We start from the raw sequence: 27,874 nt of genomic DNA on the forward strand, positions 1-27,874 counted from the left end.
TCTATCTGTTGGAATGTTGGGAAAGATCTCTAGCTTCTCTCAGATCTTCACATCCACTTTGGGGCCATCAGCAAAGTCCACTCTCTTTAGAGTGTGGGTGCAGTCTTCAGCCTGGGGACAAACACCCCAGTTGCCTGTTGCTTAGTTGATAATATTAATGGCTAATATTTAATGAGACTTAACAGTGTCAGATACTGTTCTAAATACTTTCCATACAGTAATACTTACAAGGCAGATACTGTTATAATCCACATTTTGTAGATAAGGAATTGGAAGCACAGAGAGGTTCACAGTTGCAGTGGAGCAGAGATTTCCAATCAAGATGCTGTAACTAAAGAATTTGCCTTTGGGTATAGAGATGGCATGTGGGGATGGGGGTGGAGGGGCTCTGTTGATCCTTATTGCTTTCCACCATACAGTTATTTTATTAAGTCCCCTGATGATTCCCCAGGCTCACTCTGTTCTTTTTATTTTTACTTTGTTTAGACTTGGAATTTCTCTGTATCAACTTTTATCTTGGGAGCAGTTTTCTACTATGCATATATTGGTTGGCTTTATCCTCAGCTCTCTAATCCCATCTGCTCTCTGTCTTCTAGGAATTTCTCACCATTTATGATCTGTTGCTGGCACCCTTTCTTGTTTTTCAGACCTGTTATGGATGTTATGGATATGCCTCTCTCTCTATAGATATATCTATATAGATATATGTAGAGAGGAATGTGGTACACAGAGAAGATGTGTGTATTTGGTCCACCATCTTGATTCAATTTCTGTAATATTTATTATATGCGTTTTATCTATTTACTTCCTGGAAGTGAGATTAATTAATTTTTTATCGTGCTGCTATAATGATTAAATTTTGAGGTATCATTTAGCGTGCAGGGAGTACAGTCACAATGTAATAGCCCCTGGGATTTTTGTTCTCTTGAGTATAGGTTATTAGACTCTGTATGGCTTTGTTGTGGCAACAGAGACTTCCAGATGCGGATTGTCAGACATGAACATTATTTCTACTATTCAAACAGATAGGGATGAAGTGGTCCAGCATTGCTTGTTAAATTTCCTTCTAGAAGAATAAATCAGGATAAATACAATCAATGTAAATATTAAACACATTGAATGCAGGGCTTATGGAAGGGGTAGTTTAATATTTTAAAAATTGTAATAAAATGTACATATAGGAAAGTGACAGACCACAAGTGTACAGTATGATGTATTTTAACGAAGTGACACATTCATGTGATCAGTTCAAGATATAGAACATTAGTGGCACCCTAGAGGACCCCTTATAACCTTAATTTACAAGTAACTACCACACCAGCTTCTATCACCATAGATTAGCTTTTCCTGTTTTTGAATATTGTATGAATGGAATAATGCAGTATGTTCTCTTTTTCAAACTTTATGTAATTAGACATAAATATATTGAGCTTCTTTCATTCAATGTTATGTCTGAAATTCACCCATGTTGTTACATATTATAGGAGCAGTTAATTCTTTTTCATTATAATACTATATAGTGTTGTATTGTAGAAATAGCCACAATATAATTATTAATTAATATGGGCATTTATTTCTAGTTTTGGTTATTATGAGTAATACTCTTTTTACATGGATTTTGGTGCACATATGTAGGAATTTCTGCTGGGTAGATACCAGCAGAATTGCTGAGTCATAGGGTATGGTTATTTTTATGTTCAGCTTTAGTAGATTCTGCCAAACTATTTTATAAAATAGTTGCACCGATGTATACTCCTACCAATACTGTATGAGTGTTCCAGTTGCACCATTAATCCTTGGAAACACTTGTGTTGTTGTTGTTGTTTTAAAGTAATTTTGACCATTCTGATAGTAATGTAGTGGCATCTCATTGTGGTTAATTTGTATTTCCACGATTATAATTAGGTGAAAACATTTTCTTATGCTTATTGGCCATTTGGATTATTGTCTTAGTCCCTACAGGCTGCCACAACAAAAATACCATAGACTAGATGGTTTAAATAACAAATATTTCTCATGCTTCTGGAGGCTGGTAAGTCCATAATCACTGCACTAGCAGATCTGGCGTCTGATAAGGGCCTTCCTGGTTCACAGATGGCAATCTTCTTGCTGTGTCCCTGTATGGTGGAAGAGTGGGAGAGCTTTCTCTGAAGTCTCTTTTATATGGTCACTAATTCCATTCCAGAGGGATCTATAATACCTTCATGGCCTATCATCTTCTGAAGACTCTACCTCCTAATAGTATCACTGGGCAGTTAGAATTTCAATTTATGAATTTTGAGGGGACGCAAACATTCAAGCCATAGCAGAAATCTTCTTTTCGTCAAGTTGCCTATACAAGGCTCTTTTGACTGTTTTTTAAAATATTGAATCTATTTGCCTTTTTCTTCATGATTCATCAGAGTTCTTTTTAATATTTGAATGTGATTCTTTGTCAGATAGATGTGTGGAAAACATCTTCTACTCTGTGGCTTGATATTTCACTCTCTCAGTCTTCTCTTAGGTTTAATGAAATACAACATATGAATCCTTTTCTTGAGAGTTAGTATTTTGGGGTCTGGTTGAGATATCTTCTATCCTAGGGTTATGTTATCTTGTAGATATCATAAGATTCTAAAATCTTTAAATTTTTACCTTAAACATTATTTTAAGGTCAGTGAGGAATTATTTTTGAGGTATGGTGTAAAGCAGGGGTCTTAAATTATTTTTAAGAATAGAAAGGATACCTGAAATCAGAGAATTTGAGAACTGGTGATTTAAAGCTATAAAATTCCCAAACAACAGCTTTAGCTGCATCTCGTAAGCTTAGGTTATATCTATATATTTGCATTCCTTATTTAAAAATATTCTCTAATCTTCATCTTTGACTCAGGCTGTTTATGCGTGTGTTTAATTTCCAAATAATTGGAACATTTTCAGATATTGATTTCTATATTAATTTTTGTGGTCAGAGAACCTACTCTGCATGATTTTGGTCTTTGAAATTGTTAGAAATGTGCTTTGTGATTCCGCATATGGTCTATTTTGGTAAATGTTCCATGTCTACTTGAAAATAATCATTATTTTGTAGTTATTTGCTATAGTGTTCTACATATGATGGTTCAAGTCATGTTAATCTACTGATTGTTTTCGTCTGCTTGTTTTATAAGTTGCTGAAAGGTGTATTAAGACATTTAAAAATATTTGGAATTGTTTCTAGTTTTAGTTTTATAAAAGTATGCTTTATACATTGTGAGGCTATGTTACTAAGTGCTTAAAGATTTAGGATTGTTATGTCTCTTTTAAATTGACTTTTTACAATTGTTTAAATGTTCTTTATTCTAGTAATAATGTTTTCTGTATAAAAGTCTATTTTGTAGGATATTAGTATAGATTCTAAAGGTTTTTATTGTTGATGTTAGTGTTTTCTTTTTTTAAATTTAAAATTTCTATGGGTACATAGAGGTGTAAGTATGGCATATATCAGATATTTTTATACAGGCATACAATAAGTAAGGATTATTACAATGTGTAATGATTGTCAGGGTAAATGGGGTATTCCTCACCTCAAGCACTTATTTCTTTGTGTTATGAACATTCTAATTGTACTTCCTCAGTTACTCTAAAATGTACAACAAATTATTGCTGACTGTAGCCACTCTGTTGTGATATCAAATATTATCTCTTATTCATTATATCTGACTATGTTTTTGTGCCCATTAACCATCCCGATTCCCTCTACTCCCCTACTACCCTTCCCAGCCTCTGGTGACCATCGTTCTACTCTCTGTCTTCATGAGTTCAATTGTTTAAATTTTTAGTTCCCACAAATGAGAACATCTGATGTTTGTCTTTCTGTGCCTGGCTTATTTCACTTAACATAATGTCCTCCACTTCCATCTGTGTTGTTGCAAATGACAGGATCTCATTCTTTTTTATGGCTGAATATGTACCACATTTTCTCCATCCATTCATCTGTTGATGGACACTTAGATTGATTCCAAATCTTGGCTATTGTGAATAATGCTGCAATAAATATGGGCAGCAGATATCTCTTTGATACACTGATTTCCTGTCTTCTTTCCTAGCAGTGGGATTGCTGGATCATATGGTAATTCTATTTTTTGAGGAAATTCCAAACTGTTCTCCATCGTGGTTGTACATCCTTACCAAGGATGTATGAGGGTTCCCCTTTTTCCTTGCCAGCATTCGTTATTGCCTATCTTTTGGATAAAAGCCATTTTAACTGGGGTAAGATGATATGTCATTGTAGTTTTGATTTGCATTTCTCTGGTCATCAGTGATGTTGAGCATCTTTTAATATACCTGCTAGCCATTTGTATGCCTTCTTTTGAGAAATGTCTATTCAGATCTTTTGCTCATTTTTAAATTTTATTATTAGATTCTTTTTCCTATAGAGTTATTTGACCTCCTTTTATTCTGGTCATTAATCCCTTGTCAGATGGATAGTTTGTAAATATTTTCTCCCATTCTGTGGATTGTCTTTTGACTTTGTTGATGTTGAAAAGCCTTTGCTATGCAGAAGCTTTTTAACCTGATGTGATCCCATCTGTCCATTTTTGCTTTGGTTGCCTGTGCTTTTAGGGTATTACTCAAGAAATCTTTGCCAAAATCAGTGTCCTGGGGAGTTCCCCCAATGTTTTCTTATAGTAGTTTCATGGTTTGAGGTCTTAGATTTAAGTCTTTAATCCATTTTGATTTGATTTTTGTATATGGTGAGAGATAGGGATCTAGTTTCACTCTTCTGCATATGGATACCCAGTTTTCTCAGCATCATTTATTGAAAAGACTGTCCTTTCCCCAATATATGTTCTTGGCACCTTTGTTGAAAAGGATTTCACTGTAGATGTATGGATTTATCCCTGGGTTCTTTGTTTTGTTCCATTGGTCTGTGTGTCTGTTTTTTATGTCAGTACCATGCTGTTTGGTTACTACAGCTCTGTAGTATAATTTGAAGTCAGTTAATGTGATTACTCCAGTTTTATTCATTTTGCTCAGGATGGCTTTGGCTATTCTGGGTCTTTTGTGATTCCATATAAGTTTTAGGATTATTTTCTCTATTTCTGTGAAGAATGTCATTGGTAGTTTGATAAAAGTTACATTGAGTTTGTAGGTTGCTTTAGTAGGTATGAAATTTTAACAATATTGATTCTTCCAATCCATGAACATGAACTATCTTTCTATTTCTGGTGTCCTCTTCAATTTTTTGCATCAATGCTTTATCGTTTTCATTGTAGAGATATTTAACTTCTTGGGTTAATTCTTAGGTATTTTATTTAATTTGTAGCAATTGTAAATGTGTTTACTTTATTGATTTCTTTTTCAGATAGTTTTTTGTGGACATATAGACATTCTACTGATTTTTGTATGTTGATTTTGTATCCTACAACTTTATTGAATTTGTTTATTGGTTCTAATACCTTTTTGATGGAGTATTTAGATTTTTCCAAATATAAGATCATGTTATTTGCAAACAAGGATAATTTGACTTTTTCCTTTCCAATTTAGATGCCTTTTTTTCTTTATCATCTGATTAGCTACTTTTTTTTCTTTATCATCTGATTACTCCAGTACTATGTTAAATAACGGTGGTGAAAGTGGGCATCCTTGTCTTGTCCTTTATCTTACAGGACAGGCTTGCATTTTTTCCTCATTCAGTATGATACCAGCTGTGGGTCTGTTGTATATGGCTTTTATTGTATGGAGATATGTTCCTTCAATATCCAGTTTTTTAGGGTTTTTATAATGAAGGGACATTGAATTTTATCAAATGATTTTTCAGCATCAATTGAAATGATCATATGGTTTTTGTCCTTCATTCTGTTGATATGATGTATCACACTAATTGATTTGCATATATTGAACCATTCTTGCATTCCTGGGTTGAATCCTACTTGGTCATGATGAATAATCTTTTTCTTGTGTTGCCAAATTCAGTTTGGTAGTAGTTTGTTGGGGATTTTTGCATTGATGTTCATGAGAGATATTGGCCCGTAGTTTTGTTGTTGTTTTGTTTGTTTGTTTGTTTTTTGATGTATCTTTGGTTTAGGTATCAGGGTAATACTGGCCTCATAGAATGAGTTTGGAAGTCTTCCCTCCTCCTCTATTTTTTAGTATAATTTGAGTAGGATTCGTATTAGTTCCTCTTTAAATGTTTGGTAGAATTCAGCAGTGAAGGCATCATGTCCCAGGCTTGTTTTGCCAGAAGACTTTGTATTTCAAACGAGATCAAATGAGAGGTTTGATCTTGTTACTTGTCATTAGCCTATTCAGACTTTGGATTTCTTCATGGTTTAATATTGGTAGGTTGTACGTGTCTAGGAATTTATCTGTTTCTTCTAGGTTTTCCAATTTATTGACATATTGTTGCTCATAGTAGTCTCTAATGATCCTTTGAATTTCTGTGGTATTGGTTTTAATGTCTCCTTCTTCATCCCTGATTTTATTTATTTGGGTCTTCTCTCTTTTTCTTAGTCTGGCTAAAGGTTTGTCAATTTTGTTCGTCTTTTCAAAAAAACCAACTTTTTGTTTTGTTGACCTTTTATATTGCCTTTTCTTTTTCAATTTTATTTGCCTGATTTTTATTTTTTTTTCTTTACTAATTTTGGGTTTGGTTTGCTCTTGCTTTTTTAGTTCTTTAGATGCATCATTAGGTTATTTATTTGAAGTTTTTCTACTTTTTTGATGTAGGGGCTTATTGCTATAAATTTTCCTGTTAGTACTGCTTTTGCTGTATCCCATAGGTTTTCGTATGTTGTATTTCCATTTTCATTTGTTTCAAGGAATTTTAAAATTTCCTTCTTCATTTCTTCATTGGCCCACTGGTCCTCCAGTAGCATACTGTTTAATTTTCATGTGTTCGTATAGTTTTTAGAGTTTCTATTATTGATTTCTAGTTTTATTCCATTGTGGTCAGAGAAGACACTTGATATGGTTTATCCTTGAGAATGATTGCTGAGGAGAAGAATGTGTATTCTGCAGCTGTTGGATGAAATGTTCTGTAAATATCTATGAGGTCCATTTGGTCTATAGTGCAGATTAGGTCTGATGTTTCTTTATTGAAATGCTAATGAGTAGTTTACACACCACAATTACACTGTTATTATAGTCTGTATTTGTGTATGTACTTACTGTTACCAGTGAATTTTGTTCCTTCAGATAATTTCTTATTGCTCATTAATGTTCTTTTCTTTCAGATTGAAAAACTCCCATTAGCATGGTGAGTATTAGGGAGTGAAAAGCTCCCATTAGCATAGGTCTGATGTTGATGAAATACTTCAGCTTTCGTTTGTCTGGGAAAGTCTTTATTTCTCCTTCATGTTTGAAGGATATTTTTGTAGGATATAATATTCCAGGATAAAATCTTTTTCCTTCAGCTCTTTAAATGTATCATGCCACTTTCTTCCAGTCTGAAAGGTTTTTACTGAGAAATCTGCTGCCAGACATAACGGAGATTCTTTATATGCTATTTTTTTCTTTTATCTTGCGGCTTTTAGGATCCTTTCTGTATTCTTTACCTTTGGGAGTTTGATTATTAAATGTCTTGAAGTAGTCTTATTTGAATTAAATCTGCTTGGTGTTCTATACCCTTTTTGTACTTGAATATTGACATCTTTCTCCAGGTTTGGAAAGCTTTCTATTATTGTCTCTGTGAATAACCTTTCTATCCTGATCTCATTCTCTACCTCCTCTTGAAGGTCAATAACTCTTAGATTTGCCCTTTTGAAGCTATTTTCTAGATCTTGTTAGGTTAGCTTTATTCTTTATTATTCTTTTTCCTTTTGTCTCCTCTGTGTATTTTCAAATAGGCTTGCTAATTCATTCCTCTGCTTGATCAGTTCTTCTGTTTAGAGACTGATGCATTCTTCAGTTTGTCAGTTGAATTTTTCAGCTCCAGAATTTATGCTTAGTTCTTTTTAATGATTTTAATCTCTTTGTTAAATTTATCTGATAGGATTCTGAATTCCTTCACTGTATTATCTTGGATTTCATTGAACTTCTTCAAAACAGTTCTTTTGAATTCTTTGTCTGAAAGGTCGCATATCTCCATCACTCTAGAATTGGTCACTGGTACCTTATTTAGTTCATTTGGTGAGGTCTTGTTTTTTCTGGACAGTCTTGATACTTGTGGATGTTCATTCATGTCTGGGCATTGAAGAGTTAGGTATTTATTCTAATCTTCACAATCTGGGCTTGTTTATACCTATCATTCCTCAGAAGGCTTTCGAAGTATTCAAAGGGAATTGAGCATTTGATCTAAGTCTTTGGTCACTGCAGCTATATGTGCATTAGGGAGTGCCCTAAGCCCAGTAACTCTGAGTCTTGCAGTCTTGTATAGGTGCTGCCTCAGTGGTCTTGGGTAAGATCTGGGAGAATTCCTTGGATTACCAGGCAGAGTCTCTTGTTCTCTTCCCTTACTTTCTTCCAAGCAAATGCAATCTCTCTCTCCATGCTGAGCTTCTTGGAGTTAGTGGAGGGGTGATACAAGCACTCCTGTGACCATCACTGCTGAGATTGTGCTGTGTCACACCTGAAGCCAGAACAGTACTGGGTCTTGCCCAAGATGTATTACTACTATTTCCTGAATTCTGCTGATGTTTATTCAAGGGCCAAGGACTCTTTAGTCAGCAGAAGTTGATTCCTGCCAGAAATGGATCTTTCCCTTCAGGGCAGTGGATTTCCTTCTGGCCCAGGGTGGATCTAGAAATGCAGTTCAGGAGCTAGGGCCTGGAATTGGGGGCTGCAGGAATCTGCTTGATGCTTTACTTTACAGTGGCTGAGCCGCTACCCAAGTTGCAAGAAAAAGACCTCTTTTTTGCTCTCTTTTCCTCAAGCAGAAGGAGTCTCTGCCCAGACAATCACTGCCTCAGGCCCATGGCAACTATAGCTTGGCTACTGCTGATGTTTATTCAAGGCCCAAGGGGTCTTTATTCAGCAGGTGGTGAGTTCTGCCAGGTCTGGGTCTCTCCTTTCAATGCAGTGGGTTTCCTTCTGGCCCAGGGTGGGTTAAGGAATGCCCTCCAGGAGCTAAGGCCTGGAACTGAGGAAATGAGAATTCCTCTTGGTGCTTTAGTTTACTGTGGCTCTGCTGGTACCCAAGTCACAAGATGAAATCCTTTTTACACTTCCCTTTCCTTTCTTCAAGCAGAAGGAGCCTTTCCCTGTGGATACTATAGCTGAGAATGTGCTGGGTCACACATGAAACCAGCACAGTACTGGGTCTTGCCAAGGCCTGTGATGACTGCTGCCTGGCTACAGATGGTGTTTATTCAAGGCCCAGAGGTGTTTATTCAAGGCCCAACGGCTCGTTAGTCAGCAGGTAGTGAATTCTGTGACACTGGGTCCTTTCCTTCAGCGTAGAGTTCTTTTCTGGACCAGGATGGGTCTAGAAATGTTGTCTGGAAGCTATGGCCTGAAATGGGGGCTTTAGGACTTTGCTTGGTACTTTATTTTACTGTGACGGAGCTGGTATCCAAATTGCAAGACAAAGTCCTCTTTACACTTCCCTCTTCTTACAGAACTGTGAGCCGCATTGCCTGGAGTTGGGGAAGGGGTGATGCAAGCACTCCCTTGGCCACTCCAGCTGGTGTCTCCGTGGAAAGTTCTCTATTAATAAAGTTTCCTGGGTTGCATGCACCCCAGTTCCACTGGCTGTAGACCCAGCAGAGCACCAGTATTTGTCCAGGAATTGCAGTCCTTGTGGCCTAGACTGCATTTCAAGTTTATTTAGGACCCCAGAACACTTTATCCCACAGTGGTGGGGCTAGCCAGAACTCAGTTTCTGACTGCTGGGATGGACAATTGCCCTTTGGCTAGGGCTAGTCTAAGTGCTCCCTCCACGGCCACTGGCCAAAGCCAGTGGGAAACACTGGGAAAGGCCTGTGTTGCTTTCCACTGTGACAGGGCAGCACTGAGTTCCAATGCAAATTCCCCAAATTACTTTGCCCTTCCTCCCGCAAGTGCACAGATTCTCTCTCCATGCCATGCTGCACTGCTGGGGGATGGAGGAGGAGTAGTGTCAGCAATTCAAAACTATCTTTCCTATCCTCTTCAGTGCCTCTTTGTTGGATACAAAGTTAAAATCAGGTGCTGTGATTGCTCACCTGATTTTTGGTTCTTATGAAGGTGCTTTCTTGTGTGGATAGTTGTTCTATTTGGTGTTCTTGCAGGGGGGGCGATTGCTGGAGGGTTCTGTTGAGCCATCTTGCTCTGCCTCCTCCTCCAGAAATCAGTGTTAGTGTTTTTCTGATGTATCTTTTTGCACCTGTTTATTTTTCTTTCATGTTATTACCTTTAGTGTGCATCTCTTATTAGCAGGATATAGTGTAGCTTTTTTTTTTTGTTTTTAAATGCTGGCTGATGCTTCTTGTCTTTTAATTGCAATATTTAGTCCATTTTCATTTAATGTAATTATTGATATTTTTACATTTAAATCTGCTATGTTATTATTTGTTTTCTATTTATCTCATTCATTCTTTGCTTCTTTCTCCTTTCTTGCCTTCTTTTGGATTAATCACTTTAAATAATTATTCCATTTTACTACTCTAGTAGCTTGCTAGTTATATATTATTTTATAATTATTTAAAAAGCAATACTAGAAATTATAACACACTTTTTAAAAATGTGGTGTACTAATTTTTCATTAAATTAGTACTGTATCACTTCCAAGCAATAGAACAGACCATACAACAAGAGTCTCACTTAACTCCCTTAGTGGTGGCTTTTGTGCTATCATTTTTATGCTTTTGAAATTCTACATACATTTAAAACCTCACAAGACATTACTTTTATTTTAAGCTGTGAATATTCATTTAGATTTATCTTTCTGGAGCTCTTCATTTCTTTCCCTATTTTCTTATTTCCATTTGTTTCCATTTATATATGTGTGTGTATATATAATAAAAAATTATATGTATGTGTGTTTCCATTTATATATTTATATATATAAATTCACATATATTACATAAATGTGTATATATATAATACATACACACACACACTACATATATAATTTTTTAAAGAACTCCCTTTAGTGTTTCTTTTGGTGTTTGTCCGTTGTGAGAAATTCTCTCAATGCTTTTGTCTGAAGATTTCTTTGATGTTGCCTGTTTATGAGGGATATATTCATTGACAGGGAATAGAATCTTAGATTGGCAGATATTTCCTGCCAGCATTTTAAAGATGTGATTTCATTGTTTTGTAGCTCCTTGATTTCTCTTGTAACATCAGCTAAGAATCTTTTTGTTGCTCCTTTGAATGCAATGTGTATCTTTCTCTTTGTCTTTGGTCTTTGTCTTTGGTCTTCAGCAGTTTGACTATAATGTGCCTAGGTATGTTTATCTTCATATTTATCCTGCTTGGTATTCATAGAGAAGTTTCAATCTGTAGCTTGGTGTCTTTTTTCTATTTTGAATAATTATTGTCCATCTCCTCTTCAAATATTGTTTGTTTTCATTTCTTTGAACTCTAAAATACACTTGTGTTAAGGTATTTTCACCATGTCTGATGTGCTTATAGTGCTCTTTTTTGTGTTTTTCATCTTCTTTCCCTTTATGTTTCAATTTAGATACTTTCTACTGACTGAACTTCCAGTTCACATATTCTCTCAGTTGTCGTCTAATTGTTATTAAACACTTCTGTTGGGTTCTTAATTTTAGTTATTGGATTTTCATCTGTAATTTTCATTTGCTTTCTTTTTATGTATTCCAATTTTTGATAAAAATTTTACATTGTCATTTATTTTATTCAACATATTTATCATAGTTACATTAAAAATCATTTCTGATGTCAATATTGGGATTACCTGTTGGATCATCTATTCTTTTCTTAGTTTTCCATTGTTGGTTCAGTATCCTGGTATGCCAAATTATTTTTATTTGAATGGCACATATTGTGTGTGAAGAATTGCAGCAGGTCTGAGTAATGTATCTTCCTCCAGAGATTATCTAGTTTTATTCTGGCGGATAATGAGGGTAAAGGCTTGTAACCTTGCTACAGGTGGATTGAAATGATTCAAGTTTGCATTCCAGGCTTTGTGAGGGCATGTGCCCTTGCTTGCTTTTACTCCTAGGGTTTAGGCATTCAGGGATGAATTAAAATCCCAGGATGTTTTTCCTTATTGGGGAGTCCTGACTCCAGTTTCTGTCTCTTGATCACTGTGATACTGCAGAAATATCTGCTTAGATACTTAGCCTTCTAGCAGCCTCTTTGTGCTGGTTTCTTATCATCTGCCTTGTGTATTCAGCTTAGGAATTGTCAAAAGCCTCAAGAGGAAATTGAACATAGCTTGTCAGGTTTGCTTCTTTATGTTTCCCTTTTTCCCAGAAATTTGGCCTCTTATATCCTGGTTTCCTTGGTTACAGTGTATTCCAATTTTTCTCTTACACAACCTAGTAAGACTGCTGCAAGTTCCAGGCTGGTGTTTTCTGCTCAGACTTTATGTCCTATGTTGCAAGACAGAACATTTCCCAAAGAGGACAGTCAGCTGTAGATGTATCAATCCCCTCAATGCATTTCCCTTCCTCCCGATTTTGGCCCCTCAGATCGTGCTGTCTTGGTTGCTCCGATGACCTCAAGATCTCTTTAAACTTGGAAATTTGAAAAAATTTTTGACTTACAGAAAGGGAAGTTGCAAAACTAGTACAGAGAGTTCACATATACCCTTCACTCATCTTTCCCTAATGTTAACAACTTACATATTACCTTTACTATTAATACTTAAAATTGTGTTGCCATGTTCTCCAAGCTGATAACAACAGAGCATGACTGCCAACTGGTTGAAAGGAGAAAAAGTAACCTTTCAAAAGGGTGACATTTTTGGCACAGGGCTTCTCAAAGTGTGTTCCTTAGAACACCAGTCCTTGGAGATTTTCCTATTAGACAACGTCCACAGCCCAGTAATTGTGGGAAATGCCACATCTTACATATATGTGCCCCTTTGGAAATCCACAGTGCCCATTACCATTTTATTTTATTTTATTTTTTTGAGATGGAGTCTTGCTCTGTCACCCAGGTTGGAGTGCAGTGGTGTGATTTCAACTCACCGCATCCTCCACCTCCTGGGTTCAAGCAATTCTCCTGCCTCAGCCTCCCGAGTAGCTGGGATTACAGGTGCGCACCACCATGCCTGGCTAATTTTTGTATTTTTACTAGAGATGGGGTTTCACCATGTTGGCCAGGCTGGTCTCAAACTCCTGACCTCAAGTGATCTGCCTGCTGTGGCCTTCCAAAGTGCTGAGATTACAGACATGAGCCACTGTGCCCGGCCCTCCATTACCATTTTAAAGCCTCTGAAAATGTTTTAGTAAAGAAATCTGCTTAATTTTGTTTTCCCTGTGTTTCCAAATATATATAGTCAAGAGCTGTTTTTGTTTTTGTTTGTTTGTTTGTTTTACTTTGCCTGGCCCTTAGGTACAATCCCATGGAGCTAGTGTTTTGTGGCACACATACTGGAAAATACTATTCTGGAGCATTTTCTAAAATCCTAAGTTACAAATTTTGCTTTTTTACATTTTCTCCTAGGTTCCGGCTTTCTTGCTGTTTAATTTCTTGCTTCATGAAAGGGAAGAAGATGGAGATGCCAAGGTTTCTTTGAAAACAGATATTTGCACAAGAAGGCAGCCAAGGCTGTGTTAACATTTACCATTAAAAACCCAACACATCTAGACAAAACACCAAATGCAAAAGCTTCACGTTTCCCAAATAAATTTCTTTTATAATTTGTCACTGCTCGGTTGTAGGCTTTGAAAATAGTTTTCATTTTCCTGTTATTGACAAAATTAAAGCTGCCAAGAAGTAGATGGTGAACAAGGATTTTATCTCTGACTGTAGCACCAAGGCAACCTGAGATAGGTCTAATTTGCAGCATAAATCTTCTTTTCCACTGGGGGAAGAACACATGAGCCACATTGAGTAGCCACCCATTTGTATTTTTGATTTGCAACTTCTGTCTAGTGAGCCAAGGTCAGGTGCGATATTTGTGATGGGGAAGCTGAATAGGTGAGTGAGGGTAGCTTGTGTTTGAAGCTGAAGAAGGTAATTAACAGGGTTTTAGAATGTAATTTTGGCATTTTTCCCCACTCCACCTCTTCAAACTATGTGTCCCCTGTCATCACCTAACCGATCTGCCTGTCCACCTTCTGGTTCCTCTCCAGTCCATTATCTCATGGCCCACTTGACTAATCTTTCTGAAACTCAGATCTGTTCTTATCACTCACCTTTCTAAAAGTCTCCATTGTCCCCAGAATTAAGTTTAGCCCCATGGTCTGGCCCCTGAGTGTATGCCTGTCTGCTCCTTTTCATTTAAGCTTCCGTTACCCCTGCTGAATTAGTATGCTGTTTCCTGTTATGTTGTATGCATCTCTTAGAAGCTGCATATAGCTGGATTTTTAAAAATCCACTCTAGTATTATTTAGTATGTTGAATGTAATCCAATTGGGTAGATAATCATTACTGATCTATTTGGACTCTCTATTTTTTAATCAGCCATTTCTTTGCTTATACTATTCTTTCTGACAGAAATGCCACTTTTCTTCTTATCTCCCTGGTGAACTCCATATATCCTACTAGGCTTTGTTCTGGAACTTTCTTGGCACCTTCTCATTTATATAATTGCTTCCTTCCATCTGGGTTTTAATGGCAAGTTCTGCATCTCTATTACAGAATAGTATTGATCTCATTGTGGATTGCTGTTTGTGTTTCTGCTTTCCAGTGGGCCTGTGAGAGTGACTGATCTTTGCATCTCTAGCAAATTGGCACAGTTGGTAGACTTTCCAACTTGAGATATTAGATGTTTTAGAAATTAGATTGAATGACGTGGTGTCAGTTTGAAACATTAAATTGAGGTGTTCTTTGAAGTGTATTTAAGGTTATACAATGATTTTTGAATACAGCTTTAGCTGCATACCACAGATTTTGATGTATAATATTTTTATTGTTGTTAAATTTTTTGGTAATTTCTATTGGGGTTTTCTTTTTAAAATTTTGTGCTGATATACTTATTTTTATTGTTGGTTCCTAACTTAATTGCATTATGGTTAAAAAACCCCAAAACCTAATAAACATGCTCTATATGGTATTGATTGACTTTGTTACCTAGTATTAGGTTGGTGCGAAAGTAATTGTGGTTTTTGCCACTACTTATAATGTTTTGCAGCAACATAATATATGGTCAGTTTTTGTAATGTTCTATCTGTACTTGCAAGGAATATACATTTTTTAAATTTATTGGCTGGGGGGATATATGTATATGTGCATAATAGTTGATCAAGGTTATTATTTTGGTCATTCAGATAATCAATATCTTTTTCAATTTTTTATCATGTTTGATATGTCAGTTTTCTGATGGAGTTGTATTAAATCTCCTGCTGTAATTGTGGGTTTATCAGTTTCACTATTTCAATTTTGCTTTATATTTTTTGGAGGTTATACTAATAGTGGAAACAATATCATTATTATAAAAATTTTGGTGAATTGCTCCTTTTATTATTACATTGAGTCTCTATTCCTATTAATGCTCTGCCTTAGGAAGGTATTTCTTAGGTCGGGCACAGTGGCTCATATCTGAAATCCCAGCACTTTGGGAGGTGGAGGCAGGAGGATTGCTTGAACCTTGGAGCTCAAGACCAGCCTGGGCAACATAGAGAAACCCCATCTCTACAAAAATACAAAAATGAGCCAGGCATGATGCTGTGCACCTGTGGTCTCAGCTACTCCTGAGATCACACCACTGTACTCCAGCCTGGGCAACAAAGTGAGACCCCGTCTCAAAAAAACAAAAAACAAAGACTGGTAGCTCTTGTCTGATATTACTGTTACAGGCTTTATTTTGATTAGCATTTTCCTAGTATGTACATTTTGTCTTTTCAGTCTTTCTATGTGTTGTGTTTTAGTTGTGACTCTTAGAAGATGTATATAGCTAGATTGTTAAAATTCACTCTATTATTATTTAGTATGTTGAATTTAATCCAATTATATAGATAATCATTACTGATCTATTTAGACTTATTACTATCTGATTTTGAGGTTTATGTTTGCCATTCCTTCTTCCTCCCTCTCCCTTTATTCTCCCTTGTTTTCTTTTGGATTGAAAAATACTGGTTTTCTAACAGTGTGCTGGTATGGATACTATGTTATAACATGCATAATTCTATATGGGTATCATAGTTTTGTGTTTTTAGGAGTTACCATTAGTTATATAACACAGATACCTGCTGTGCATTATTTTAATGATGTCTAAAGTTATACCCGTTTCTCACCTCCTCCTGAACACACATGAATCTTAGTGTGCTTGAAATATCCACTCAACACCCTTCCCCATTTCTGTGTTATTATTGCTGAAGGTTTTAATTTTGCCCTTGTGTAAACTCAGACACATTGGTTTTTGCTTGTTTGTTTGCCTTTACTCAATGGTAAATTTACCACCATAGTTTCTCAATTTCTATTCTCACTGTTGTTTCCTATGGTCCATACTTTCCCTCTTGGTTCGGTTTTTATTTCCTTGATATAATACTTTAGCATCACTGTTATTTGAGTCTATGAAGTCTGAATATGTCTTCATTTTGTTCTTCTCGCTCTCTTTTTTTTTTTTTTTTTTTTTGAGACAGAGTCTCACTTTGTCACTCAGGCTGGAGTGCAGTTGTATGATCTCAGCTCATTGCAACCTCTGCCTCCCGAGTTCAAGTGATTCTCCCATTCTTCCACCTCAGTCTTCTGAGTGGCTGAGATTATAGGCACGTGCCACCACATCCAGCTGAGTTTTTTTTTTTAAGACAGAATTTCACTCTTATTGCCCAGACTGGAGTGCAATGGCGTGATCCCGGCTCACCGCAACGTCTGCCTCCCGGGTTCAAGTGATTCTCCTGCCTCAGCCTCCTGAGTAGCTGGGATTACAGGCATGCGCCACCACGCCCAGCTAATTTTGTGTTTTTAGTAGAGACGGGGTTTCTCCATGTTGGCCAGGCTGGTCTCAAACTCCTGACCTCATGTGATCTACCAATTCGGCCTCCCAAACTGTTGGGATTACAGGCATCAGCCACTGCACCCAGCCTTGCTCTTAAACAACAGTTTAGGGAGACAGAAAATTCTAGATTTTTATTGTGCCACCACACCCAGCTAATTTTTGTATTTTTAGTAGAGACAGGGTTTCGCCATGTTGGCCAGGCTGGTCTCGAACACCTGACCTCAGGTGATCCACCCGCCTCAACCTCCCAAAGTGCTGGGATTACAGGCATGATCTGTAATCCCGCGCCTAGCCGATTTCTTCTTAACACTTTGACGCCATTCCTTCATTGTCCCTGGCATCTGCTGTTGCAGAAGAGAAATCTGCTGTCAATCTTACTGTTGCTTTGGATGTTTTTTCCCCTGCGATAGTTTTAGGATTGTTTATTCTTGAGGTTTTGCTGTGTCTGGGTGTGAATTAATATTCATCTTGCATGGTACTTGAGTGTGCTTCCAAACTGTAGACTCCTATTTTCCTTCAATTACAGAAGATAAAAGAGCCATTTTACTTGTAAATATTGATTCTCCTATATTCTGTTGTTTTTTTCTGGAGTGCCTGTTGGATATATCTTGGAATGTCTCACTTATCCTTCATATCTATTAACTGATATTTCCTTTAAAAAACTCTTCATCTCTGTTTATTTTATGTTCTTTGAGTAAGTTCCTTAATATTTTCCAGCTTACCAGTTCTTTCCTGATTGTGCCCAGGCTGGAGTTTGTCCCATCTGTTGGGTTTTTCATTTTTATGACTATATAATACTTTTTGTTTCTAATGTTTTATGTCTATCTTGAAAATTTCTGTCATTTTGTATAATTGTTTGGTCTTCATTAATAGAAGTTATTCCTTTATCTATCATTTTAATAATATCCTAAACACACATTAAAAAGTCTATATTGTTTCATAAAATCGTTTTCTCTAGAAGTGAATTCATGTTATGTTATGTGATTTTGTCGGCTCTCTTTCTTGGTGTTATATTTTATTCATGTGCCTTGGAATTTAGATCTAGGATGAATTTGAATTCCAACTTCTTGTGCTCACTTCTCTCTGGTGATTGTGGCTTATTCCACCCAGCTTCCCAAGGCCCCAGTACAAAACCGTGGTTTCTGTTCTCTGGTGATATTGGGGCTATCTGGATCCAGTCACAGAGCTGGAGGGGGTGGGGATGTGACTTGACTGATTCTTTGTTCTTCAATCTCCTTGGGCCTGCAGATTGCCACATGTGGTAGCATCAGACAGGGGTTTACATCTGAATTTTTTTTCGCAGCCTCATTTGCTTTTCCATCCCCAGCTGTAAGCAGAACTTGAACCCAGACTCTGGTCTCATGGAGCACTTTTAGATCCTTTTGTACTCAGCAGGAACCAGACTGCTTGCTGTCATAGCCTGTGTGCAGGCAAGAAGCCCAGCAGGCCCGAGGCTTCAACCTTGTTCATCATGTTGTGTTTCTGTTCATTTTCAGATTCACAAAAATGTTTATTCTGTTTTTGAGCATTGCTTATCTTTCTGGTTTTCTTTTTTTGATATTTAATTTATCCTTGCTATGTATTCAAGGCATAAAGAGTGCATATTTTCATATTTAATCTATCCTTGATTTGTATTCAGAGCATAGGGAGTGCATCAGAGTTGAATTTGAATAGTCATCTTCACCAGATATAGAAGCTTGAGTATTTATATTTAGCTTCCAGCACCTAGAGGAAATAACCCTGTAACCTTGGAAGGAGGCCAGGTGCCCTGTAGGAATCACGTCTATCTTTTTTATCTTTCTATCCCAAGTACCAGTCATGTCCCTGCACATAGTAGATGCTCAACAAACAATATTTGTTCATTGACTGACCTCTGAAATATAATTAAGTGGCCTAAACAGCTAATGCTATATGTGTATTTATACTTAATGTATCAAAACAGCTAAACACCACTGGGAAATTCAGGAAAAGCAGAAACGAATGATCATGACTTTTAACCTGTGACACCTGTTGAAAATGATCCCATATGTTGTCTTTTCAAACAAGATATATTCATGTCACTAGTTTCTGTTCTTGAAAGTAGAAACACTACTCCTTCTATTAGACATTTTGGTTTCTGAAAATAGAACAAGTAAAACCTGAACAAGTGCGAACTGGTTCGGATTAAAGGGATTTCGGGTCCAACTCTCCAAGCCAAAGGGATTTTCAAATGGTTATTTTAAAACGTGGATCTACATGTGGGCTTCTGTGGTTTCAATGGTCACAGGAAATGCAGGCCACTGTATCAGTCAGCTTTTGCTATATAACACACCATCCGAAAACACAGCGACTTAAGACAAAAAAAAAAGTTCATTTAGTTTATGATTCTGTGGGTCAGCAATTTGGGCTGGGAGCACTGGGTGGGTGGATGTGCTGGTGTGGTTGATCTCTGCTGGGCTCACTCACCTGTTGCCGGTCAGCTGCCAGGTGAGCTGAGGGCTTGATGGCCCGAGGTTGCTCAGGTGGGATGGCTGATCTCTGATCCACGTGGTCTTTCATTCTCCAACAAGGCAGCCCAGACTTAGTCAGGTGGAAGCAGTTACAGCGGACCTGACAGAGTGAGCAGAAGTATCTGTAGAGCCTCTTTGTGAGTACTGATTTGGAATTTATAGCTATACAGTGTGGTTTACACTCTTCTATTGGCCAAAGCAAGTCGAAGGGTGGAAAAATAGACTTCTTAATGAGAGGAGCTGCAAAGCCTGTGACCACTTTTGCAATCTACCATGGCAACAAAACGTGGAGGTGCCACTTCCCACCCCAGGAGAGACTGTGTAACTTTCCTTAGATCCTCAGGCTATTACCTCCAAAGTTGAGAACCAATATGTTGGATGATTTCACTACTGAACAACAACAATGAAAATGTTTAGGAGAGTTAACTGATGGACACATCTGTTAAAACACTGCTTGGTGTGTGGAAATGAAATTTTTCATTTTTTCTATTGGAAGTTATGCCTTGTATCAAGACATTAGGTTAGTTCTCTCTGACTTCTGTACTCAGCCTGAAAAGTAAGGATTCCTGTTAAGTGTACCAGGTAACTTCTATTATGTGGCAAACCACTCCAAAATTCAGTGGTTTAAAGCAATACCGTTTATTGGACTCCTGTTCCCATGCCTCAGCAGATGGGGCTGATCTCAGCTGGGGTCTCTCACGTTACTGCAGTCACCTGTAGGTCAGCTGGGTGGCTCTGATTCTGGGGATGGACTGGTTGTACCTTGGTGGGTGTCTGGGCCACTTGTTTCTCTCCATTCAGTTAATTTGCCTGGGCTTGTTCACAGGGTAGCAACAGTGTTTCCAGAGAGTGAGTAGAAGCACACAAGATCTCTTCCTGCCTAGCTAGGCTTGTTTCTGTGGGGTCAAAACAAGTCACAAGCCCAGCCCAGATTCACTAGGTGGGAAGATAGACTCCAACTCTAGCTCGGAGGAACTGTAAAGACGCAGGACAGGGAGGATGGAGAACCCTGGCCATTTTGTAGTCTTCTGTATCTGTTGTCTTCAAGAAATTCCTTCTCACACTTCGAATTTAAGTAAAATACTATCTCCACTTATATTTTTCCTATTAAATAGTAATACCGCATGTGTAATAGTAGTAGTAACTACACTTGTATTTAAAACAACCTGCCATCTTTTCACCTTTAATTGATGGCACCTCCCTTACTGTGGATTTGCATATTCATATTACTATTTTAAGGGCGTAGATTATGTTAATGTGTTTTGCTAAAGAAAATGATTGAACTTATTTTCTTCTTCCAATTTGTCTTCCTCGTTCTTTAATTCAACCCTACTGGTGCCAGACTTGCTTTTCTAAAGGGTTTCTCTGTGTTTGATGAAGACTCTTTAGGGATCTCTCACTCGTACTCTTTAGCTTGGCATTTGAGAATCTGTGTGCTCTGGGCGTTGCGTAACTTTCAGATTTTATTTTCCTCCATTCTTCCTTGTGCACTAGTTTTCACAGTTAAACACAATTTATTGCTGTTTTTTGAGCACACTGGCCATACACAAATTGTCCTCAGCTCTTGGGCAACATTTTTGGTTGTTACAACCGTGTGTGTGTGTGTGTGTGTGTGTGTGTGTGTGTGTGTGTGTGTGTGTGTCCATGCTTGTAGTACTGGCCTTTAGCAAGTAGAGACCATGGTTGCTGCTAAACATCTTGCAGTGCACAGGACAGCCCCCACAACAGATAATTATCTGCTACAAATATCAATAAAGCCGAGGCTGAGAAAACCTGTCCTATCCATTCCTGCCCTGGCTCTTTTTTCCATTCCTCATCCCAGAAGCCCTTTCCTTCAGTGCTGCCCGATGAAATGTTCTCTATCCTTAAAATGCCAGCTCAAATGCCACATCTTCTAGGAAACAGATCCTGCATGAACCTACTCCCAGTGCCGTGGGCTCTCAAAGTCCATTCGGTGCATCACTGAAGTGACTACCACTTAGTGCATTTACAGTAATTTGTCTCTAGTACTATTATTTTTTAATGGTTCTTATTGTTCTTTTCTTGTTTTTTAATTGAATGTTTGTGTGTTGACTCTTTGGGTGAACTGTGTGTTCCTTGATGACAAGTATCTCTCTTGTCTATGTCCTACAGCACTTACCATGTGTTTTACACATAGTAGGTGCATAATAAATATCTGTTGACTGCATGAGAAATGTATGTCTTCCTGTGCCTTTAGATATGGTTACCCCTTCCAACAATTTTCTTAAAGGAGTTAGTTCAAAAAATCCAACAAGTTGAATCCAAGTTTTTTTTGTTTCTGTTTTTAATAATTTAGGTAAAAAACTGTGACAATAAATCATTGTACAATGCAATTATTTATGTTTATTTCTGCAGCTATTTAGTGAAAAAATAAGTGGTGCTGAAGGAACTAAACTAGACGATGAATTTCTTGACATGGAAAGGGTAAGAGAGCATTTTAATATGTAAATTGATTAGAAACTGACTTTCATTGTGATATAAGATATACTGCTATTGTAAAGGATATTCGAGTGGAAATCTAGGATGTTTAAATATAGGTGTGGATTATGCAATCTACAAGGCAGTACTTTCCCACGTCCCAGCCCAAATCAGATCCTCCCCCTGTAGCCACATCCAGTTTGGGCAGGTCGAGTAATGAGATCGATGTGGCTAACTGGTACCCTCTAGTGGCCAGAAGTCAGAATGTGCAAAAGATGGGCAATCTTGGTAGTTACTGCAAGACCAAAGTAATTGGTAGTATATGTTTTGGAGAATCAAAATGTGTTTCTGGGACAAGATTTTTCAAATGCATAATGATTTATTTACCGTGTGGAAGACTTGGGCTCTGCTCCCATGTGTTGCAGGAGCTGCATAGCAAATAACTTTTATCCTGGTTCTGCCTGTAGAACCAGAGTGTGAACGTGGATAAGTGAATTCATCTTTTTGGACTGATACGGAGATGACAAGTGTGCCCTGCTTGTCTCACATGGATTTTGTGAGAATTATGCAAACATTAACGTATTTGAAATAACTTACAAAAAATATGACGGGTTTGAGACAGAAATGATTGTAACATGCTCCAAAGAAAAATGGTATCATCTCTGTCCCTTAACATGTTTCCCAGTCAGCTGTGTGGAGTTGCTCATGTGGAGGCAGAACTGGAACCACCAGTATTAACAACATACTGTTTCTTTGCTCATTGTCTGGACCCTTTAAACATAGCCTTGTTTTAATAATTAGACCCCCCACCCCAGAGGAGAGAGGAAGGAAATGAAGCAAGGCATCCACCCTCAGGTGTAACATCAAGGCTGCAGATACAGTAGGTAGCAGAGATGTCAGCAGGTGCTGGGGAAGGAAGTCCAGCCCCAGGCTGCGCACTGCCTGGGAGAGTATCTCCTCAGGATACCTTGGCTCTGGCCAGCTCATCTTCCAGGGAGTTCTCTGTTTTCTGGATGAGAACTATTAAGCGTCTAGAAATGTTAATGCCTTGAGGGAGAAAAGCTTATTTTGTTTTTGCTTTTGAAAGAAAACTTAATTTCTGAACCTTAAAACCATGGAAACATGTTCACACCATTGACATACCTTAAATTACTTAAAAAAAAACTCTTAATATACAAATAGGTGATGTATAGCTTTGTTACTAACAAAATGATTCAGTTGAAATGTTAAATTTAAAAGCATTTTTCCAGAGTTTTAGTTTTGGTTGATGGATTGAGATCCTTCTTGCTTACCTCCTTTTACCTCCAAAAACCCCAGTGAGTTACAGAAGAAATATAAAGTCTATTATCTGTTTTATTACAGCAGTGAAAAGCATGGAAACATATAATACATGACCAGAAGTTTTAAAAACTTTGCAGAAGAGATGCATTAGATGGTATTAGACCCACCTAATAAATGATACAGAAATGAGAAAGTAATGGGAAAAAATATTCTGTAATTAATGCTAACCATATAAAAATAGAGGAACAATAGTAAAATCAAAATAAAATTTGATGCAAGAGAAGCACTGAATTAAAAAAGCTTTTTAATTATAAAAAGATACAGTCAATGTAGTCTATCAGGAAATTATAATAGTTATGAACCATTCTGCACTACATAACATAGCATCTGAATTTGTAAGGTAGAAGCTGTCAGAAATATGTAAACAGTTGATAAAAATAGAAGTAGACTTCACATACCTCTCTCATAAAATAATAAACTGACAATAATCAATAGGCTCATGGAGGATTTGCATAAAATATGATTAATAACTTTGATTATAAATAAATATAGATATCTGCATTCCCCAAATGGAGAATGTGCATATTTTTCAAATTCCCTTGGAACAAATACGGTTATCAAATATGTACTAGGTTATAGAAAAAAAAACTCGATAAATTTCCCAAAGTGATTCCATAGAACATAAGAATTATAAGGGAAAGTAGAGCTTCTAAATTCTGGATGTTTGGAAATTTAAAAATATGTAAAAATAATTCTTAGTTTAAAGAGGAAATGGAAAGTAAAATGACATTATTTAGGCATGAGTGATAATTCTGTATGTCAAAACCTGTGATATGTGGCTAAACTGTAAATGTGTTTAAAGAAAATAAATGTTGGGAGAAAATGAATAAATCATGCAATCCAAGAAGCTAGGAAAATAACAGCAAATTAAATCACTCTAGGTAGAAGGTAGAAATCAATATGGATAAAAAAGAGATTAATAAAATAGAAAACAATAACCACAAAAGATCGAAACAATGAAGCCAAGAGCTTTAGAAAAGCCGTAAGACAACAAACCTCTACCAAGTGAGGCCAAGAGGGAGAAAAAGGAAAAACACAAACAAATTACATAAAGAAGAAGAAAGAGGATATGCCCACTGATAGCATTTTTTAAAGAGAATGCTGTAAATAAGTGTCAGAAATGAGAGCTGCTAGCAGCTCTCTCACTCAGGGACTGGGCCTAAGGGAGTCAGTGGCACAGGCCTTGGGACACCTCATGGGCAGGGTGCCAGCATTAAACAGAAATTCCAGACTTAACTAACCAAGATGCTGTCATACCAGGTTGACTTCACAAAAAATAATTTTTACCATTCTGCTTCCCTCTATTTTTCTTAATGGTTTGGCAAGATATTTGCATAGCATTTGGTTGACTTGAACAGACACACACACACAGCACACACACACACAACACACACACACACACACACAATAGTGTCCCTAGTTATTCTAGGAGGGAGATTTTGTTTTTAAGCTACATGAGTTTTTGTTGTTGTTTTTTTGTTTTGTTTTGAATGCTCATCTTGACTCCACATTAGCCAATATGTTTACTCTTCAATTTGTACAGGGTTTATTTCTAGTTTTGATGCTTGCGCTGGTGTGGAGGCAGCTCCAGTATGTGCATGTCAGGGCCTACGAGGTACTTGCAAGTTTTTAGTCATTTGTTTCTTGGGCTTTTTTGTTCAAAAGATATAAAAAAGATCTGAAGTAGAAAATATCCCCATTCTAATTCCTCTCATCATCATCTTTCAGAGGTGACTCTTAGCTTTTTGGTGGCTTTTCATGTCCAAAAAGGGTTGTATAGATCAAAGGGAGAACTCTAAGTTATATTTTAATTAATATCTAATTTGTTACATTATAAATCTAAAATCCTCATTTTTCTTAAGCTTTAAACTGAACTTATGAATCTTGTTTCCAAATTTAGTAATTTTGCTATACGATGAAAATTATTATAGTTAATTTTCATTTGAGGTTGCATTAATTAACACATAAGCTTAACAGATTCAATCCTTAAATATTTACCACCAGTTATATAATTAAGCAAATTCCCTTAGACATTTCAAGCTATAATCACAAAGGCAAGGTAGAGGACTCCCTCAAACTTTACATAAAATCTATTAACAGCATTTTCCTAAGCCCTTACATTTCTTGTGACTAATAAGACATAAATATTTAGTTAATCAGATTCTCTTAAACATTTCAACGATCTTGGCAAATAGCTGAACATACCAAAGAGAGCTCAAAGTCACAAAACTTGTTACTAGGCCAAACGCACACTCACATGCCCACTTGCAAACACAGCACACAAGTATCAGTAACATAGGTTTGACTCCTTTTTTTTATCATTTCTGTACTGTCTTTTAAAACTTTCCTGGGGCTCCAGATTAATTTATTTAGCCCAAATTAATGTATTTAGCTAAGGGGAACAAATACGATTTCAGGCTGGATAAGATTGCTTGGTTGCAAACTTGTGACCCTGGCAGGATCATAGTTTTCTAAATTACAAAAATGATTTGTCTTCTATTATAAATCATTCTGCAGCTTGCTTGCTTTCTTTGTATGTACTTTGAATGTTGATCTTCCTTATTTTTTTTCCTTATGATTAAAGAGTATTCCTTTACTTGGATGTTTCATAATTTATCCATCAGTCTCCTATTGATTTCCATTTTCAATATTACATAAAATGGCCTAACAAACGTGTTTTTCCTTCACTGCAATTTGCTCGTGTGTTTCTAAAAGGACAAATCCTTAGAAGTATAATAGCTGGTTTATTAATATGCCCATTAGTAAGCACTTCTCCCTTGATCTCCAAAAACGTATCATTTTGCATTCCTGTTGTGTATTACTCCACACCCATATAATACCTGATATTGAGTATAACTGATTTTAAAAATGTTTTTATCAATCTGGAGAATGTAAAGCATCTCCTTTTTATTTACAGTTCTGAATATTTTTTTCAAATCTTTGTAGGCGGCTTGTGTTTTTCCTCTTTTCCTTCTTTCTTTTTAAGACATGGAGTCTCGCTCTGTTGCCCAGGCTGGAGTGTAGTGGCGTGATCTCGGCTCACTGCAACCTCCACCTTCCAGGTTCAAGCGATTCTCCCACCTCAGCCTCCCGAGTAGCTGGGATTATAGGCACCCGTCATCATTCCCGGCTAATTTTTGCATTTTTGTAGAGATAGGATTTCACCATATTGGCCAGCCTGGTCTTGAACTCCTGACCTCAGGTGATCCACCTGCCTCAGCCTCCCACAGTGCTGGGATTACAGGTGTGTCTAACCATGCCCAGCCTTTTCCTTCTTTCTTGTTTGTTTAAATGGGAGTTTAGAATATTATGCCACTTTTGTCAAACTTCACATACTCTATGTCTTTTCATGTTCAGTTTTTAAGTTTTTACGGAGTCAGAATTTTGGTCTTTTTATTTATGACATTTGAATTTCAGGTCCTGGTTAGAAGTTTCTTCCCACTCCAGTATTTCAAAATACTGTTGTCTATATGTTAGTCGTTTTGTAGTCTGGTTTTTTTAGGTTGATATTTTTAATCATGTATACAGTATGAAGACTCACTTTACTATCAGCTTGCCAAATTTTAACAAAAAAAAAGAATTGAAATTATGATGGGATTTGAATGAATTTTGCATGTTAATTTGGGAAGAATGCATATCTTTACAAAATTGAGTTTTCCCATCTAAGAATGTGGTTTTTCAAATAGGTGTTGTGAATTTCTCATAATAGTTATTCTTCATTATTGCATTTTTATTGCTTTTATGAATGAGATCTTTTTCTTTTGGGCTATTGATGGTATAAATAAAGCTATTGCAACTTGCATTTTAACTTTGTTGTTTATTCCCATATTAACTCTCTGGTTAACTAACAACCAGAAAGTCCAGGAATGGTTTTGCAGAAGGAAAGATTCAGTCTTAACCAGAAAGGGTTAACTTTCAGGGAACGTTTGGGGAAAACTTTGATGTTAACATCTTCTGACCATAGCATAAATGAATGTGTTTATTGTATTATAATATAATACTAATGATTATGATTCTTTTAGTGTTGATTACTGAGGCAGTTGCTAATGTGAATCATTACTGTGGCATCCTTATATAAGTATAGAAATTCAAGTTCACCTAGCAGATAAGGAGAGTTTGGTTCATATCTAGTGTTAGTTTTGAGAGACTTCCAAGTATATCTAATAATCTAGTGGAGCATAATAACTTTTCCAGATTTTCTAAATATTACCTTAATATTCATTTTAATGTTAAAAGGGAAAGTAAAGTTCTCCAACATCACTTGAAGGAAGTGATGTTCCAAAAATCAGAAAGTGAGAAAATATCGCCTCTCCCAAAAATGTTGAAAACGTTCATTTGGATTAAAATCATCATAATCGTGTTAGAAGAATTAAATTAATGAAAATTCCTCCTCTGTTTGCTCTTTTGTGATTTTATTGAGTTTGTCATTTACTAACTTTTTTTAAATTTTGCTTTTAAGAAAATAGATGTTACCAATAAAGTTGTTGCAGAAATTCTTTCAAAAACCACTGAATATCTTCAGCCAAATCCAGGTAAAGTTGAAATATTCTCTTGTTCATTTGCTGTCACAGACTCTAATAACCCATGTTTACTTGGTGTTTAGTTGACATAATGTAGAAACAATGTCGTCTGTGTCCCAATAATG

At 36.7% G+C, this 27,874-nt stretch overlaps 1 protein-coding gene across 5 annotated transcripts in view; it reads left to right on the top strand.

Moving 5' to 3' along the window:
- Positions 1-27,874, top strand: part of SH3GL3 (SH3 domain containing GRB2 like 3, endophilin A3) — a 149,539-nt gene that overhangs the window by 68,530 nt on the left and 53,135 nt on the right. For 4 of the 5 annotated variants that reach the window (XR_010131063.1, XR_008671717.2, XM_031002433.3 and 1 more), the window contains exons 2-3: positions 21,826-21,894; positions 27,689-27,761. Coding sequence is in view for 2 of the 5 variants with exons in the window: in XM_031002433.3 (XP_030858293.1) it covers positions 21,826-21,894; positions 27,689-27,761 (142 nt within the window). In the remaining 3 variants the exon portion in view is untranslated. Of the gene's footprint in view, positions 1-21,825; positions 21,895-27,688; positions 27,762-27,874 lie in introns of those variants that run through there. The other variant, XM_031002434.3, reaches the window with a different exon arrangement.

The sequence above is a fragment of the Gorilla gorilla genome, chromosome 16, assembly GCF_029281585.2.
Source record: "Gorilla gorilla gorilla isolate KB3781 chromosome 16, NHGRI_mGorGor1-v2.1_pri, whole genome shotgun sequence".
In the NCBI taxonomy this organism is placed as follows: Eukaryota; Metazoa; Chordata; class Mammalia; order Primates; family Hominidae; genus Gorilla; species Gorilla gorilla.